Genomic DNA, 19,992 nt, shown 5'->3' with positions numbered 1-19,992 from the left:
TTATTCATTTCTATTAACTTGGTGTAATGAAGTATAGAATAGCAAACCATTGATTAAATTATGTGTTTTACTTTTTTTTTTTTTTAGAGTTTCAATCTATGTCATCTGCTCTTGATGATAACTTTTTATTATCAGACTAAAACACCAATCAGTTTTGGTGTAGGTGGGGATTGAACTCCAGATCTTTTATTCAACCATCCAAGACTTTACCAGTTAAGTTAACTGGAACTCACAATTATGTGTTTTACTTGGGGTTTGATGGGTAATCATTTTGACAACCGTTGAATGAAGAGGGTAAAGAGAGAAAGTTCCATTTAGAGAGAGAAAGCTTCAGTTAGAGTGAGAAAATGATTTCAAGAAATTGGGGTTGCTTACTTTTAAGTGAAACACTAAAGTTTATTTACTTCTAATTTTTTTCAGCTTTGTTACTATCAAGAATAATAAAAATGAATAATGAAGATGGATTGGAGTTTCAAATAAAGGCTTTAAAAATTTAGAACATGATAAATGTTGGGCGTTTTTACATAATTTTCTAAAAAAATGTATATTTGTTTTGAAAGTTGAAGCCGACGTTAATATAAAATTTTTAGATACTCCTAGAGTATAGTGTAATGGTGTTTTTTCTTTCACATTCATGATAGATTCTACTATGAATTTAATGAGTAGACACCACTATGAATGTGAGAGAATTGAGCACCATTCATCATACTTCGAGAGTACCCAAAAATTACTCGACATTGAATCCCTTAGGGCCCACATCATTACTGTATGCCGCTAATGTAAGACTGCATGAGGCAATGAGCAATGAGGAGCAGCTTTTATAAAGCCCAACTAGGCAGCACAGAAGGCCAGTTGAATTAAGTAGTGGATGAAGAGCTAAGGTCTAGTGTATTGTTTTTACCTTAGCCATGGAGACTTGGAGAGATTTGGAAAGAGATCTGGAGGATATGAGGGAGTATTACAGGCATGGAAAAACTAAAGAAGCATCCTGGAGAAAGTCACAGCTCAAAGGGTTGCTTACTCTCTTGAAGGAGAAAGAGGGAGATATCTTTAAGGCTCTTAAGCAAGACTTGGGAAAGCATCATGTTGAGGCTTTTAGAGATGAGGTACAAACTATTCTTGTTCCATTTTAATACTCAATTTTTTTTTTTAAATGGACTACCCTTTAAAAAAAGTCATAATAACTTTTTTGAGAGGTTACTAACTTCTTTTATTTTAAGCATATGAGGGATTTCTTTAGTCCATTTTGAGTGCATGCTTTTGTGGTTGTCTAGTTTCTAGGATTGGTGTGATGGTCATGTCAATCCTTGAGTTGTATCTCTATTTACAAGTTAAATAAAAAAAAGCTATTTATCACAAGTGTGCCAAGCCAAATTTTGATCTCTTACTTTTCTTATGTATAAAAAATTCTTGTTTGCAGATAGGAACCTCGACTAAGACAGTGAATACGACATTGGAGTCTTTGAAGGACTGGATGTCGAGCAAAACGGTAAGCTCATTTACTAGACATTACATGGCATTTAAAAAATATAGAGAAGAAGAAACTAATTATGTGTATATTTCATAATTTAAAAAAAAAAAAAAAAGTGTTCGCAGAACCTTTTTAATTTTTTTTCTGCTATCTAGGTAAGCAATTAATTTTTTTCTGCTATCTAGGTAAGCAATTAATTTTTTTCTGCTTTCTAGGTAAGCAATTAAGTTAATAAACTTTATGCATAAACCACCATGTTCACATGTCCTAATAATGTTCAAGAAGTACATTGAGGGCAAGACATACTTACTAACAACAATGTTTGTTAATGCATGGTTTATAGGCTAAACTACCGAGAATTGCTTTGCTCACTAGTGCAGAAATTGTTCCTGAGCCTCTTGGCCTTGTCCTCATTATTTCATCTTGGAATTTTCCCTTTGGTGAGTAAATCATTATACTTTTTTGAACCACAAAAAAAAAAAAAAAAAAAAGAAACTCATAATAGTTTGCTTCAATTTCCTCTCCAATATCCTTAATCATGATAAAAATTTTTGTCATTTTGTTACAAAACATAGGACTGTCCTTGGAACCAATGATAGGGGCATTAGCTGCTGGAAATACAGTGGTTTTAAAGCCCTCTGAATTGGCTCCTGCTTGTGCTTCTCTTCTGGCAAATGCCATTTCCACTTACTTGGACAACAAAGCTGTCAAGGTTATCCAAGGTGGACCATCTGTGGGTGAACAACTCCTACAGCAGAGATGGGACAAGATCTTCTTTACAGGTAAAATTTCTCTCATCTTTCTAACACTCCCTCTTATATGTGGACCCAGACTCAAGCTCAATATGACTTTTTAAATAAGAAGTAAAGTGAAGACATGGTTCAAATTCATAATTGCTCACTCTAACATTATGATAAACTAACACTTGTTCCAAAAGCTTAGACTGATATATATGCAATAATGAATTTATTCACCTGATCATTATTCTAACCATTGGTTATAAAAGATTAAGTAATTCAATCTTAATGTTGATGCTTAGGAAGTGCACATGTTGGACGGATAGTCATGTCTGCAGCTGTGAAGCATCTAACACCTGTTACTCTAGAGTTGGGTGGAAAATGCCCTGCTGTTCTTGATTCCCTTTCTAGTTCTTGGGACATGAAGGTAAGTTCAGCCTTAATATGTTACACTATGATTTGTTTGTAGTCACAAAATTGGCCTAATTGGTTAAAACACCTATGCATTTCTATTACTATGTTATGACAATTTGCTAAGCTGAGTTCTTTTGTGCTTTTTAATCACAAGGTGGCAGTAAAACGAATTATTTTTGGGAAATTTGGTTGCTGTGCTGGTCAAGCATGCATAGCAATAGACTACATCCTTGTTGAAAAGAAATTTACACACACTGTGGTATGAAAGTAGTAGTTTATGCTGAATATTATATGGGTTTTAAATTTTTTTTGTAATGCAACAATATTTTGAAATTATGATACTCTTTTTAAGGTGGAGTTGATAAGAACATAATCAAGGAAATGTTTGGAGAAAACCCAAAAGAATCACACAGCATTGCCAGAATCATAAATAAACAACATCTCTTACGACTGAAGAATCTTCTTAAGGACCCGCATGTTGATGCTTCTATTGTTTATGGTGGATCAGTGGATGAAAACAACTTGTAAATGACACCTTAATCTCTTTTGTGCATATGGACCTTACAGTTTAAGCTTTCTTTCTTTAATACCCCCACCCCCTTTTTTGTGTAAGAAGTTTTGGTTATATATGAATTTGTAGTGTTCATATATGATAAACTGGTTTTTATATGGGATTTATCCTATATTATGATTCCATTAGGACAATTTTCTTTGACAACGTGTTTATTCTTAAATTAGTATGTTTCACAAGTAGTTTTAATATGCTTGTTATTGATGTCCATTCAGGTTCATTGAACCAACAATCCTGGTGGATCCCCCTCTCCAAGCAGCAATAATGACTGATGAGGTCTTTGGCCCATTGCTTCCAATAATCACAGTAAGACACACAATAACACATGCAGACCTAGGTACAGTTTTGTAGGTTTCTTTGTATGTGTTTGGATTCAACTTAATCTTGCGTCTGCGTTTAGTACTTTCACGTTTCCTTCTTCTTCTTCTTCTTCTTCTTCTTCTTTTATTTTTATTTTTTTTAATTTTTTTAAGCCGTAGTTATTAACTTTTAGAGACAAAATTCACCGTCCATAAACTATTCACGCATTAAAAAATATTAAAAATGGGTCCCACAACACTATTTACACATTTAAAAACTATTTTGTTACAGTGTTTTCAGTTTTTCAGTTTTCAATTTCAGCAAAAGTAAATTGTATCCAAACGAACCCTTTACTGGCCTTACTAGCAAGCTTATAAATGTGGTGGTACCCCAAGAAAGCTGAGTACTCAGTTGCAGATAGTGAATGTTGCAAATTTATAGTGATTCTTTTCTTGGTTTGACAGCTGGAGAAGATTGAAGACAGTATACAATTCATAAATTCAAGGCCTAATGCACTGGCTATATATTGCTTCACCAAGAATAAAACACTCCAAAGAATGATGATTTCTGAAACATCATCTGGAAGCATGACATTCAACGATACAATTATTCAAGTATGTTACCAATAAGTCAATTGTCTACACTACTTTTAGTTTCTCAAGTAAACAAAAGAAATATGGCAGGCTGTTTCATGGCTAAACTGTCTAATCTGTGCTTAATTAGTGAATATTAAACTACACTTCCTTACAAAGGCAAAAAACAGTTTAATAGAATAGACCTCAAGACACTATATATTGCTTATAGCTCCTAATATATTCTCAGTCTAAAGACTTTCATTTGGCTATGTGTAGTATGCAGCTGATACCCTCCCATTTGGAGGAGTCGGTGAAAGTGGGTTTGGAAGGTACCATGGAAAGTTCTCATTTGACACATTTAGCCATGAGAAGGCCATTGCAAGAAGAAGTTTCCTAACTGATTTTTGGTTTAGATTTCCTCCATGGAACAATTACAAGCTGCAACTCTTAGAATCCGCTTTCAATTATGATTATCTTGGATTAGTCCTTGTCATATTGGGCTTGAAGAGGCGTAGACAGAGATCAGCTGGGATATAGCAACTTTTGGAAGTACCTTAAATCCAAAAAGAAGAGAGCAAGATCACATTCAGATGTTCATTTAAAAGTGTTGTAATTTTTATTATAGAATCAGCAACTAATGTGTGCGTGTTTCTTAATAAAGTTTCTGAATTTTTCAGAGAAAGCAATGGGAACTTTGGGGATATGTTTCCCTATGTGAGTTAGAAAAAATTTCTTAGTGCTGAGAGGTCTGTATTACTAATAGGCTAAAGTTATGTTGGTTTTATATATTAGGAGTATGTTTAATTATTTACTCTATGTTTGACATGCTAAAGGTTATAAGTTATAACATCTAATTAAGAAGTTTGTCATGTATGATGTATGTCTCAGTAATAAGCCTAGATCAGGGATTTCAGTTATTCCTATTTCTGTTTCTGTGTTTGCGTGTATGATTGTGACTGTCCATGAATTCTAAAGGATCCTAATTGACGTTCAATTCTAAGCCTCCACATGGTTGGAAGGCACACTTCAATTGACAAACAAGCAAGAGGTTACTAGTGTGAAGCTGCTCCCTGGGCTTGGCTTGAGGCCCCTTTGTGTTTATTATAGATGGAGCCTCTTGTAAAAAATGCGTTGGCTCTTGTTTTGCTGAGTTCAGTTTGTCATGGTAGCTGTTGTGAAGTAGGCACGTGTATCAACGTCTAATCCCACAGTAAACCAGTCGTTCGAGCATTAGCATCCGATGATGCAAAATGCATTTTTATCCATTTTAGATGTTATTGTAACATCAAATCCACAAAAAGAGTCCCACATCCGGTGATGCAAAATCATGTTGCTACATGTTCATAAGGAGACCTATGTGCTTTCCAAGTGATAGCTGATAAACTGTTAGATCTAGCAAAATGAGAGAAGGGGGGAGGGGAGGTGGTTGTGGTGTGATGAGGAAAAAGCCAGATTCAAACTGTAAGCAACAATGGATTAAGATCTTCTAAGATTTTAGGTTAGTTCTAATACAAATTTTTAAAAATCCTTTCAATTTATTATGAAATAAATGGATTGAATTTTGTGACATAATCAATATTCAATATATACTTACCAGCATGAATAATAACTTTGTCAAATAATTACTATAATCAATATTCTAAAATTGTAACTTATGATTCTCCTATCTTCCAAATAAAAGCTTGATGTGAGTCCCAATTAGTTTAACTAATAAATTTTTTAATGATTGAATAAAAGATCTATGATTCAATTCCCACCTACACCAAAAACCAATTGGTGTCTAAGTTTGATGATAAAAAGTGCAATTATTAGAAGCAGATGCTATAGATTGAAACTTAAAAAAAAAAAAAAAAAAAAAAGGAGGAAGAAGAAGCTGGAGTGCTGGATACTCAAAATGTCATATGGCTTTCATCTGATATTTTGTTCCCCAAAATGCTTGCTCCCTTTATTACATAACGGTTGGTGGTATTTGATTTGATCCACAAAGTGTGGTTGAGCTAATAATTAAGTCCTAACCGCCTCAACTTGACGCAGAGAATGTCGTCCCAACCCAGATCACACCTGCTCACCGCTCGCCACTCAAAACTGTCAAGGTTGCTCGAAAAACAAACCTATGGGTTTCTCGTTTTGAAGAAAATCAAGGAAGAAGAAACATACCAAAATAAGGAGTGTTACATAGGCACCTGACAGGACTTAAAATAATCTATTATTAATTTCTATATATCTAAAATTAAAATACAATTACAACCATAAATATAATAATAAACATATAATTACAACAACAAAAATTAAGCAATAATAACAAAATTTAATACCTTTATTACTTAAACGGGTCAAACAGGTCAAACGGGTTCACATGTTAAACACGAACACGACCCGTTTATTAAACGGGTTAGCCGTGTCGACCCGAATATGACCCTAACCCATTTAGCCTCAACCCATGACCTGTTTATAAACAGGTTAGTCGTGTCGGGTTCGCGGGTCGTGTCAAATTTTGCCATCCCTAACTTAAACCCACAAAATAAGGAGTGTTATGGAAGGAGAAATACCATTTGAACTAGATCCCTTTGGCGCTTGCAAAGGGCACTATGACTTTAAATCCTACCTTGGATTCCCAACCTCTCTTATCTGTTTGTCTCAAATTGTGCATCATACCCCTAAAGCACATCACCAACTTCATGACAAATTGACAAGCAAGCTGAGATAACTAGAAGTTTTTATTTTTTATTTTTTAGAAGTAATAGCTAGAAGATTATCTACGTGCACCAAATCTTATCAACTCAAAGAAAATCTTCATTACTTATACTCAAGAAATGCTCAAGCATACATGTGAAGGCCCATAAATTTAGCAAGTTGCACACACACAAAAACAACAATAGCAATACAATATAACAGCTGGAGCCATTCTTCCAAAATGAATGTGCCAAGGATTGTATTATATCACTGGTCATTTTAAGAACTTCAGCCATCTTAAGGGGTTAAAGGTCTCTGTAAAATCAAAATATATAATTAAGCAAAAAATTAATAATCAGTTCATGTAAAATGGAACGGCACTGGGTACGGCTTTTTTTTTTTAGGACAAAGTGTGAAAAAAACAAAGCAAAAAGAAATACTGCAATATACCTTCACTTCATCATATAGCTTCTCCCAGGCTAGCAACTTATCCAGTACCGTGGCATGAGTTTCATGCTCTAAATGACCAATTCCATGTAATCACACGCATCACTCTAGCAGAACGATCAATATGTCTTGTCAAGCAATTAGCAACAAAGTTTAGGAATGAATACCCAAAACAAAGGTGGAGCCGTGTGCCGTGGAGGAGGAGGATGAGAGAGAAGCTGTGGGTGAGGCCGTATGTGGGACTGTTTGGATAGGCTGGTCATAAAGGTGCGTTTTAAAAACGAGTGTTTTGAAAACATCATTTTAAAAATCACAGATAAATGTTTGGTAAAAATGTAAAAGTATGCGTTTTTTATTTTTAAAGTTACATTAAGCGTTTGAATAAGCTGTTTTAAAAATGGCTGTTTGGAGTGTAAATTCTAAAAAAGGACTTAACTATTTTGTTAAGGTTATTTTATCATTTTTCCTTTAATCAGTGTTTTTTTAATTATTATTGAAAATACGTAATTAAGCCTGACAATTATATTAATAATAATAACAATAATGATGTTGTTGATGTTGGAATCATGGACAGAAATTTATATAATTTAAAATTGAAAAAAAAAACCATCAAGAGGAAGATATTAAAATAATTAGGAAAATAATTATATTAAAACAATTACTAAGAAAAAAAGCAGAGCTAATTTTTTTTTTTTTTTTTTTTTTTTGAGAAAGAAACGTGCTGTTGCTTTTATTATAAAAAAAGCAGAGCTAATTTTTTTTTTTTTTGAGAAAGAAACGTGCTGCTGCTTTTATTAGTCAAGGTATATGAAAATCAGAAGAAAGAAAAGATGCAATGTCTCGTGGAACATGCTCCATCCAGACAGAAAAAGGAAATGAATGTCTTTCTCTCTGGGCTAAGGCATGAGCGACTGCATTGCCTTGCCGAACAACATGAGAGAAAGAAATACTCTGAAAAGAGTTTTTTACAGCAGAAATATCTTTTATTAGGTGACCCCCCTGAGCTCTCTCCCAACCACCGTGCTAAAGTGCCCTGATCACTGTCTCAGCAACCCCTTAAATCACTGACTTTGTAGTGCCAGTTTCAAGGGAGAACAGCACTGCTCGCTTAGCAGCAAGTAGCTCCAGGATTTCCACAGTAGGTGGCTTCTTAACCTTTTTAGACAGGGCAGCCCTCCCTTCGCCATTGGAGTTTCGGATGACCACGCCTATACCAGCCTCATCAGACTCTCCAAACATTTCGCCATCAAAATTTACCTTCCAATAATCTGATGTAGGAGGACTCCATCTCCTCTAAACTGTAGGACGTGAGCAAGGAGGGATGCTTATTAGCATTTTGAAGTCACGGATATAGTCTCTTGCAAAGTCCGTGATCTTCTCAAATGGTAGAGTGGTTTCATTCAAATGAGTCTTGTTCCTGTGGTACCATACCGACCAAGCCGTTGCTACAAACAAAGCCACTGAATAGGGCTTGCTTTGGATCAACTTCAGTAGCTCGAAAAAAGAATTTAGTGAAATTCCAGACCTGACCGCCCATCCAAAATCCTTTTCCCCGACCGCTTGCAACTTGTCACAGCTCCACAATGAATGTAGAACATCCTCCCCACCATCTGAGCAACGTTGACAAACCGCCTCTTGAAGAATTTTTCACTTCATCAAGTTTTCTTTTGTTGGTAAGGAGTTTGAGCACGCTTTCCATATGAAGTGCTTGATTTTTCCCGGAACTTTAATCTTCCAAATGCTGGTCCAGAAGCTCTTCTCAACATTAGAAACTTGGCTCCAATTCAGCTCTTCATTTTGCCATTCACACAGAAGCTTATACCCGGATTTTACAGAGTAGTTTCCAGATTTTTCCTTGGGCCAAGTTAGAATATCAGGTTGTGGGGTCGAGCACAAAGGCAAAGACTTTATAAGCCTAGCATCTCGCAGATAAAAACGGCGATCAATTAAGTGGGCATTCCACCAACCCGAAGTCCGATTTATTAACAGGGCTACTGTTGCTTCCGCACCTAGATCAGATTGAGGTGTTGCGATTCGACCTTCTTCAGTTGGTAGCCAGGCATCGTGAAAGATCTTAATGGTTTGCCCATCACCCACCCGCCATCTTGCTCCTCGTTCAATCAAGTGCCTAGACCTTAGAATGCTCTTCCAAGCATATGATCCTGTGGATGATTTTGCTTCAATGATTGAGTAGTTTGGGAAGTATTTTGTCTTAAACACCCTGTAGAATAAAGATCCCGTGTCATGAATGAGTCTCCACACATGCTTTGCAAGCATTGCTTCATTGAACTTACACAAATCTTTGAACCCCAAACCTCCTTCCATTTTTGGTTTGCCGGTTGGTCTTTGTCAAGACATTGAGATGCTCGTTGGTATAACTCAAGGGAATCAAACAAGTATTAAAGTAAATTTAAGATCATGAAATAAGTAGAGCTCATCAAAGTCATTAACAAAGAGTTAAGACTTAAAAGTGGAGGTAGATAATGTTGTCATTAAGTCATCAATTTTTTTTTTAAATAAATAAGTTTTGGCCCCAAGGAAGATGAACAATAGTGACCTCCACTTCATGCGGCAAAAGTCCCTAACTAATTATGCTGCTCCTTCGGGTTGTTATTAAGTCTTCCATATAGTTTCAAAAAAGTGAGTATTTAAGGTTGTCATTTTTTTTATCAACCTAATCAAAGAATCTATACTTCTACCAACAATGGTAAAGTTTTTTTCCCAAAATCTCTTAGCAGCAATGAGCCAATAACGATCGTTGTTGACAAATATCTAACACTATTTAACTAATGTACAAAATATATAGTTTATTATAGTATATGTATTTTTGATAACCAGTATATATATATATATATATACTATTGTACTTTTTTTTTTTTGGGAGTTAAAGAATAGTACTATAACACAGTTAAAGGGAATAAAAAATACACCATCTATAAGCCACGTGAGTGACATGACCATTTGGATGGGTAAAAAGTGAACTTGAAGACTTGTTTGGCTTCCTCACTTCCCATCACTGACCACAAGTTTCAAAATTTTGCATTGAGATTCACAGCCGGATAAAACAAAGAAAAAGAAAAAGTGGGGGAGAAGGAACTTGCTAGAAGTAAAAGAAGGAGAAGAAGTTCATGAGGTAGCATCAGGGAAATGAGAAGAAGCAGCAGCTTGATTGATCTGCAACGACAGGTGAAATTTTTTTTTTCAAAGATTCACAAAAGCCTCAACTGCTTCTTCAATTTTTATTCTTCTTCAAAGACCTTCAATTTCTTAGAAATCCGGTATCCAAAATTCGGTATTCGCTCCGGTATTGCAGGAATGACTCTGGTAAGACTGGTATTTAAACCGGAACGAAATACTGGCGTTCTTGTACCAGCCAAGGTTCTGGTACGGTATACATGGGGGAAGGGATAAAGTTGGTATTTCCTATCATATTTGCGCTATTTTTATTTTCTGAAGAAAAAAAATAGCGGTTAGCCCATCTGCGTCTCTGAAAATGCAAATCTTTATAGTGTTTTGTAAACGTGAAAAATCTAGATTTTGAAAACGCAAACGTGCTGATTTTGTGGAGCTAAATGATTTAGCAAATCACGTTTTGTCTAAAACGGGCCGTTAAGGTTTTGTAAATAGCCTATCCAAACGGGCTCTGTGTCTTCTTATTTTATTGAGATTCTCAATGTATTAGTTAAAGGCAGAATTCATAGCAGCATAAAAAAAAAATTAAAAAAAATTTAACTTGTATATAAATTTTTTTTAATAAGAAAGTACTTTTCTATTTTACAAACTAATTTTTTTTATTATAAAAATAAATAATAAAAAAAACAACCCACATTGTATTATTTATTTTATACTGCTTTTAATTAAAATAACAATTTTTATTGATTTTTTTAATTTTTTTTTTTCATACACAATTTATCTTTATCTACTTTCTTTTTACATGATTGAAATATGTAAAGAAGAATAAAAAACTAAATGCAAAATGAATAATGTGAGTATAAATTTACATACTTAATGTAGCAACTATGTATTTTTGCATAACTTTACATGATATGATGTGAGTAAATTTGGGGCTTGATTAGCTAAAATGTTGTCACTTTTCTATTATACAAACACTTATGTGTCATGTTCCTTCATTCTATTTTTTCTAGATTGAAATCCTATAATATCTATCAAACAAAAAACTCATATATTATGTTACCTGTGTGATTGATGAACGTTTTTATTTTTGTTATTTCTATTAATATTATTTTTGGACTTTCTCTACCTTTTTTAATTCCCTCTATTTGCATCAACTAATTTTTCCAAATAGTGTATTAATCATTATTCTTCAAACATGACCAAACCATCTCCAAGCTCGGGAAGAACTATGCATATCAAGAAGGAAGGGTGTGCTTGGATTCAAAACAACCAAGAGCACTAACAAAGCTTTGCTTGCAAAATTGGCCTGGATGATTGCATTCAAGCGTGATAGTTTATGTATGGAAATTCAAAGATTGAAATACAAGGTTCGGCATAACTGGCTCTACAAGAACCCCCCAAAAAGAGCTTCACCAATTTGGAGGGCTATTGAAAATGCTAAAGAAATTATCGTCAAGGGTGCTTGTTATCTTATAGGAGATGGAGTGTCAGTCAACATATGGCAAGATTTGTGGGTACCATGGCTGCAAGGCTTAATCCCAAGGCCTAAATCAAAGCACCCTATCAGATCCCCTCTAATGGTTTCCCAGCTGATCGATCAAAATTCACACGAGTTGAAGTCTAACTTTGTCCACGAAATCTTTGAACCATAATCTGCAATTTTATCTATTCATTTATCTAAAGGAAAGTTTTTAGTAATAACTGCTTGTCGTGTCTCCACTGAACAAACTCCCAACGACACATAAATTCATTGGTCCAAGCTGTGGAACCTCAGAGCTCTAGAGAGGGTGAAGATGCTACTTTGGAGAATCGGCTCCAATTCACCTAAGCAGAAGAAGTGTTTCATTTGATCCCATCTACATTTTGTGCAAATAAAAAAAACAAAACAAGCCAACATATATTCTTCAAATGCCCAGTAGCATGAGCAATATTGTACTTAAGTTGCTGGGGCTTCAAATCGGAGAGCATTAAATCATGGACTGTGAGGACATCATTAAAATCATCCCCGCACCCCCCCAAAAAAAAGAAAAGGCCTATTGCCCAATAGAAGATCAGTGGCTTAGAGCATTCGCATCAGCTCTTGTAAATTTTATGTCTATTTTACACGAATAAACCTACTTTTTCTATTTTACACATCTACTCTTACAATTCATCTACATCAGTATATCTATTCTGCACATTTATTCAATAAAATATTCATTATTTTACAATTTTTTATTATTCACTCCTCTCTCTCTCACTGACCCACAGCCACCATCGCCACCATCATCATTTGGGGTTATTTTGGTCATTTTTAGGTTTCGAGAGTATTTTGGTCATTTTTTGGTTCTCGAGAGTATTTTGATCATTTTTTAAGTTTCGGGAGTATTTTGGTAATTTTTTGGGTTTTTGGGGTATTTTGGTCATTTTTTGGGTTTTAGAGGTATTTTGGTCATTTTTTAGGTTTCAGAGGTATTTTGGTAATTTTTAGGTTTTGGGGATATTTTGGTAACTTTTATAGGTTTTGGGGGTATTTTGGTCAATTTTTGGGTTTTGGAGGTATTTTGGTCATTTTTTGGGTTTTAGGGGTATTTTGGTTATTTTAGGAATTTTGGAGGTATTTTGGTTATTTTAGTAGTTTTTAAGCATATTTGATAATTTTAGAGATATCTGGGGTATTTTGGTCATTTTAGAGGTTTCATGGGTATTTTGCTCATTTTGGAGATTGTGAGGATATTTTGTTCATTTTAGTGGTTTTTGAGCATATTTGGTAATTTTAAAAATATCGGGAGTATTTTGGTTATTTTAGAGGTTTTATGGGTATTTTGCTCATTTTAGAGATTTTAGCGATATTTTCCTCATTTTAGAGATTTTGGGGATAATTTTGGATGTCCAAGGGTATATTGGTAGTTTTGGAAATGTATGAGGTATTTGCGTCATTTTAGGTACTTAAGGGTATTTTTGGTAATTTTGGAGGTCAAGAGAGTATTCAAATAGTTTTAGAGATATTTGGGTCATATTTGGTTAAATGGGTGTGTTACTAATTAAATGGATTAAGTTGGTAATAGATAATTAATTTATATATATAAATGGGTCATAAATGGATAAGTGAATAATTACACACCTAACTCATTTATGACCCGACCCGCCTATTTGCCACCTCTATGGCTCGGAGTCACATTCCAAAATAGCTTGACCAATTCCGACTTCTATACCAAACTCAAGTGCTGGCCAGAATAAAGACTTAGTCCAAGTGTACAACAACACTATAAAATGATGAATATCCCTTATATATATATATATATATAATGATGAATTTTAGATCCCAAAAAGAGATCCACATAAGTTTAATCTGTTTTATGCAATTCTTAATTTCAACAAATATAAAAAATTATATGACGTGGGCCATATTTTATCACCACTACAGCCCTACTACATTCAAAATTCAGATTCCACTGGTCTCTTGTGCATATAATATAATTATATAAAAGACAAGTAGGTTTTAAAAAACTACACTATAGACCATATCTAAACATATATTTTTTATAAACATATTTAGGTGATAATTCCTTTTTATTTTTCTAAATAATTAAAAAAATAATTTTCGGCATTAACTCATCAATTTCACATCACATATTTGTTGAAATGCTAATACTCGAACAGCTCAATTCTTAGCTGGCATCTTGTGACAATTCAAACAAAAGTAAAAAAGAAAGAAAAGAATACAAAAGCATTACATCAGGAGTACATCTAAAGGTAGGGACTATGAACAGCGTTTACTAGTCGCCAAAATCGATAAGCCCACATTTGTTTTATGCGCAAATTTCTATGTTCACACTTCACACCCCAGCAGCTTGGAAAACTTTGAATAATGAATATGGTGCGAAAATTCTTGGTACTGTAGATCCCACCGATATTTATGGGCGCTGTCCTTGTATGCGTGACTTCGAGTTCAGATCTTGACCTTTAGCATAAACAAAATTTCTATGAATTCAAAGACTTTTTGGACAAGAATCTGGTGGAATCTTCCCTCACGTGCTTGAGAGATTCTGTGCATTCACCAGCATAATATCTTTCATTAAATTTGGGATCGTGTCCAGTACACTAGCGCACATGTTAGAATACCGATACATATTCATGTTTAGAATTTTTTTTCTAAATAGCAATAAATATTAAAATATTTAGTTAGTTGTCACATTGTAAAAGAAAATTGAAAACTAGCATCTCGAGTGTCTAAAACTCGAGTTCCAAGATAAAAATCAAGTTTTTAAGGCTTGATTTGTAAAAAAAATTGAACTCTACGTTGCCGCCACGTCGCCGCCACGCACAACCCACGCTGATCTCGCCACGCTGTGCATGCTTTGAACGAGAGAGAGAGATGTGAGAGAGGGAGAGAGAACTGTGGGTTTTTTGTGAGAGAAAGAGTTTGTGAGAGAGAGAGAACGCAGCGCTGAGACAGAGAAAGAGGGAGGTGAGAGAAAAAATTACTAAAAAACTAAATAGGTGAGCTACAGTGCCCGTGTAAATTTACACGGTACTGTAGCTCGTGGATAATTTTACACGGGTTTACACATTTTTAAATAGACTGATGTAGAGTGTTTTTTGGTTCATAATGTGCAAAAGTGGTCAAAATGTGTATTTTACACATTTATAAAAGAGCTGATGTGAATGCTCTTATTCCGCTAATATGGCCTTTGTAATTAATGAGATTTGGTACCTAAGGAACCAAGTGTTGAACCATTGTGTAGAAATCAACACAAAAGAATCCTTTAAGCGGGTAAGACATAAGTTGAATGAATATTCAGCCTTGTTCACAAAGGAAGATGCCTTTCCCAACTCAGCTCCTCCCCCAGCCAAATGGGAAGCTCCACCCCATCGTTGGATCAAGCTAAATGTTGATACAACTCTCTCTAATTCATCGTTTGCTTTAGCTGTAGTGGCTAGAGAAATTATGGGGGACATCATCAAAATCTGGTCCAAAATCCATACCTTCAGCTCTCCAATTGTAGCTGAAGCTTCTGCCATTCTCTGGGCTGCCCAACTCGCACATGAAGAAGATTGGAACCACATCATCATTGAGGGAGATGCCAAAAACTGTTTTGATCCTCTTTCCTTAGAGAATGTTATCCCTGACTAGTCCATTGTTAACATAATTAGCAATATTTTAAGCCTTAAGTCTAGTTTCTTAGGTTGTTTGTTTAGATGGGTTAAAAGGGATTGCAATATGGCTGCTCATGCAGCTCCAAGTTTTCCCTTAACACCAAAAATCGTTTTGCTTCAATAAAGACAATCTACCAGGAGCTCTCGCCTCCACTTGTTGGTAGATTGTCTTAGTTGTACCTTGTTTTATCTCTATGAACATTGCAATTTATCAAAAATAAAAAAGAAAAATCCTTCTCAAATGACTCTCTCATTTTTTTCAATTTGTATTGGATCCATTCATAATAAAGTGGCTAAATTTTAGTTTAGTTGTCAACCTTTCACAACCTCCTACTTGTTGGGAATTCAACCTAAATTCCAACCTGTGAGAAACAAAAAAAATAGAGAAAACATACGTAAAAAAAAATAATAATAATAATCACACGCACAAGACAGTATTTACGTGGTTCGACAATTTGCCTACGTCTACGGAGTTGTAGGAATTTCACTATTATCAGGGAAAAATACAAAGTGCGGCTACAGTGTTTTTTTTCTTTCTCTAAAAAATAAAATAACAGTAGTAGTGACAAACCCTAATTATAAAAGCGGCTTTTATATCCTGCTTACAGGGTTAGAACGGGCTACAAAACGGGCCAAAAATAAACTAGGCTCCACAAAACCCAGCAAATCTCCCACTTGGAGACTAGTTCAATCATCAACATCAGCCGCTATCCTCCAAAAGCAATCCCTCATCCCTGCAACTCATCCTCCTGTCCTCAAGCTAGAAGACCAATTGAAGCTGCATACATCTTCAACTTCTTAATAGTGACACCCTTAGTCAACATGTCTGCTGAGTTCTTAGATCCATATATCTTCTCAAGTGTTACCAACTTATCTTCAACAAGGTACCGGATAAAGTAGTATTTTGTCTGTATATGTTTCGACTTTGAATGAAAAGCCGAATTTTTAGCAAGAAAAATTGCACTCTGACTGTCACTGTGTAGAATGCCCATCTCCTGCTTCTTACCCAATTCATCTAAGAAACCATGTAGCCAAATCATTTTCTTTCCAGCTTCAGTTGCTGCAACATACTCAGCTTCTGTAGTAGACAAAGTAACAATCTTTTGTAGATTTGAAACCCATGATATAGCTGTGTCACCCAGAGTAAATACAAACCCAATAGTACTCTTTCTACTATCAACATCACCAGTAAAATTAGCATTTACATAACCTTGCAGCTTCAAATTTGCACCTGTGAAGCAAAGACATGTATCTGATGAACCCTTCAGATATCTCATAATCCACTTGACTGCCTCCCAATGCTGCTTTCCAGGCCTACTCATGAATCTGCTTACAACTCCCACTGCATGTGCAATGTCTGGCCTTGTACACACCATAGCATACATCAAGCTGCCAATAGCTGAGGCATAGGGCACCTTGCTCATATGGTCCCTTTCTTCTTCTGTCTTCGGTGACTGTTCTTTGTCAGTTTGAAATGACTACCCAAGGGTGTGCTCACTGGTTTAGATTCATTCATGTTGAACCTGCTGAGAACTTTCTTCACATACTCTGACTGTGAAAGCTTCAATGTACCATTAGCCTTGTCTCTAATGATTCTCATACCAAGGATTTGCTTTGCAGCTCCCAAATCCTTCATTGCAAACTGTTTTGACAATTGCTTCTTCAGATTATTAATCTCCTCAATGCTAGACCCTGCAATGAGCATATCATCCACATACAACAGTAAAATGATATAAGAATTGTCAAAGAATTTAACATAGCAACAATGATCAGCTTCACATCTCTTGAACCCAATTTTATGCATAAAATTGTCAAATTTCTTGTACCACTGTCTAGGAGCTTGTTTTAGGTCATACAAGCTCTTTCTCAGTTTGCAGACTAGATTCTCTTGTCCCTGAATAATAAACCCTTCTGACTGAATCATGTAAAGGTCTTCCTCCAAATCACCATGAAGGAATGCCGTCTTCACATCTAACTGCTGAAGATGTAAGTTTTCTACAGCCACCATTCCCAGCACCAGTCTAATTGTTAACATCTTCACAACTGGAGAAAACATTTTTGTGTAGTCAATGCCTTCCTTCTGCTGAAACCCTTTAACAACTAATCTGGCCTTATAACGTTTGCTACCATCATGCTCATTCTTTATTCTGTATACCCACTTGTTGTGCAAAGCCTTCTTTCCTACTGGCAATTCAATCAGTTCCCATGTCTGATTCCCCAACAAGGAATCCATCTCATCCTTCATGGCTAACTCCCACTTGCTTGAATTTTCATCTTGCAAGGCTTCATTATAACACTCTGACTCACCACCATCAGTCAACAAGAGATAATTTAAAGCAGGTGAGTAACGCTGTGGAGGTCTAATGTTCCTAGAAGATCTACGGACTTCAGCTACAAGTATACTCTGATCTACCTGTGAATCTACATTCTCCTTATTTTCTTCACCCCTTTTCTGAACAGTACTTTCAGTCAATCCATCTAAGTTGACAAACTCAGATTTCTTTTGATCTATCTCTGTAATATCTGAGACTACAGTTGACCTGTCCTTGTACATAACCTGTTCATTAAATATCACATTTCTACTTCTGATGATTTTCCTGTTTTGTTCATCCCAAAACCTATAGCCAAATTTCTCATCGCCATAGCCAATGAAAAAATATATTTTAGACTTAGCATCAAGTTTACTACGAGCATCAGAATCAATATGAACATAAGAAACACAACCAAAAACTTTTAAATGGGAAAACTTTACCTTTTTACCGCTCCAAACCTCCTCAAGAAGTTTGAAATCCATGGGAACTGATGGCCCTCGGTTTATCAGGTAAGCTGCAGTGCTAACAGCATCAGCCCAGAAAGTTTTTGGTAGTCCAACATGCAACCTCATACTCCTAGCACGCTCATTAAGAGTTCAGTTCATGCGCTTAGCCACACCATTCTGCTGTGGTGTCCCAGGAATGGTCTTTTCCATCCTAATTCTCTGTGCAGCACAATACTCACTGAACCCTCCATCTATGTACTCTCCTCCATTATCAGACCTCAAACATTTTAATTTTAAACTTGTTTCTGTCTCAACCATGGCCTTCCACTTCTTAAAAGTTTCAAATACATCAGATTTATTTTTCAGAAAATAAACTCATACCTTTCTGCTTGAGTCATCAATGAAAGTGATGTAATACCTTGAACCTTCAACGGATACAACCGGAGAAGGCCCCCACAAATCAGTGTGCACTAACTCCAATTTTTCAGCCTTCGGTGTCCTGCCAATTTTCAAGAAGCTCACATTTTTCTGCTTTCTTAAGATGTAGCTTTCACACATGTCAAAATCAATAGACTTCAATTCTGGTAGTTTTCCTTTTGATAGCAACATCTTCATCCCTTTCTCACTCATGTGACCAAGTCTGCGATGCCATAGGCTTGTATCAGTACTTGCATCAAGAATTGCAATTGTGTCTCTTGGACTTGAGGTCATATATAGAGTACCAGTCTTCTTTCCACGAGCCAATACCCTAACTCCCTTTGTAACCTTCCAGGTACCACCAACAAATAATATTGCATGCCCTTCATCATTAAGTTGTCCAACAGAAATTAGATTCCTCCTCAGGTCAGGAATATGTCGAACATTCTCCAGTAACCAAACAGACCCATTGGGCAACAATATCCGAACATCTCCCATACCTACAACATCCAAGGCTAAACCATCAGCCAAATACACCTTACCAAAATCACCTACAACATAATTCTGTATGATTTCTCGGTGTGGAGTGGTATGAAACGAAGCTCCTGAGTCCAAAACCCAATCATCAAGTGGACTGTCTACTGCAAGAAGTAATGCATCCTGTACATCTTTTGTTACAGCATTAGCAGAATCATCTTCATTCTTCTTTTTAGGATTTTTGCATTGGTTTCTAAAGTGACATGTTTTTCCACAATTTCAGCATTGTACTTGTTGGCCTAATCTAGATTTACTTCTGTTCCGATTAGAATTTCTGGATTTTGATCTACCCCGATTTGAATTTCTGTTATTACCTCAGCCTCTTGTCTCAAGGTTTAGGGCAGAACCAGATCCTAAGGTTTCACTTGCATCTTTTCTGCGAATCTCCTCAGCCAGAATTAAATCTCAAATATCATTGTACTTGAGTTTTTCCTTTCCTGTAGAATTACTTACTGCCATCCTTATTGCCTCCTAATTGTTTGGCAAAGAAGCCAAAACGATCAGAACACGAATCTCATCATCAAAATCAATTTCTATAGACGACAATTGATTTGTGATAGTGTTAAATTCATTCAGATGTTGTGCTACTGATGCGTTCTCTGTCATCTTTAGATTAAACAGTTTCTTCATTAGATGCACCTTGTTATTTGCTGACGGCTTTTCATACATACCAGACAAAGCCTTCATCAGATCTGCTGTGGTCTTCTCCTTTACAACATTGTGTGCAACAGACCTAGACAGAGTTAACCTGATAACTCCCAGTACCTGTCTGTCAAGAAGAGCCCATTCCTCAGCCTTCATAGCCTCAGGTTTTTCCC

General features: G+C 35.7%; 2 protein-coding genes across 2 annotated transcripts; both read left to right on the top strand.

Annotated features, from left to right (window-relative positions):
- The first annotated feature begins 876 nt into the window (after nt 1–876).
- Nucleotides 877–4,854, top strand: LOC112001970 (aldehyde dehydrogenase family 3 member F1). Its single transcript, XM_065780443.1, is given in 11 exon segments — nt 877–1,106; nt 1,421–1,489; nt 1,815–1,911; nt 2,047–2,253; nt 2,511–2,635; nt 2,777–2,881; nt 2,975–2,987; nt 2,990–3,146; nt 3,409–3,499; nt 3,958–4,107; nt 4,345–4,854. Coding segments are annotated over 11 exon segments (1,473 nt in total). The 5' UTR covers nt 877–908; the 3' UTR covers nt 4,606–4,854.
- Nucleotides 4,855–14,989: 10,135 nt separating this feature from the next.
- LOC112001969 (uncharacterized) lies at nt 14,990–15,439 on the top strand. The gene has a single exon (XM_024034148.2). It carries the CDS (start codon nt 14,990–14,992, stop codon nt 15,437–15,439), a length of 450 nt encoding a protein of 149 aa, XP_023889916.2.
- The last annotated feature ends 4,553 nt before the right edge of the window (nt 15,440–19,992 follow it).

This window comes from Quercus suber, unplaced genomic scaffold (assembly GCF_002906115.3).
Source record: "Quercus suber isolate HL8 unplaced genomic scaffold, Cork oak 2.0 scaffold_13, whole genome shotgun sequence".
Taxonomy (NCBI): domain Eukaryota; kingdom Viridiplantae; phylum Streptophyta; class Magnoliopsida; order Fagales; family Fagaceae; genus Quercus; species Quercus suber.
Note: the sequence above shows the minus strand (reverse complement) of the source record. Positions and strands in the feature narration are given on the sequence as shown.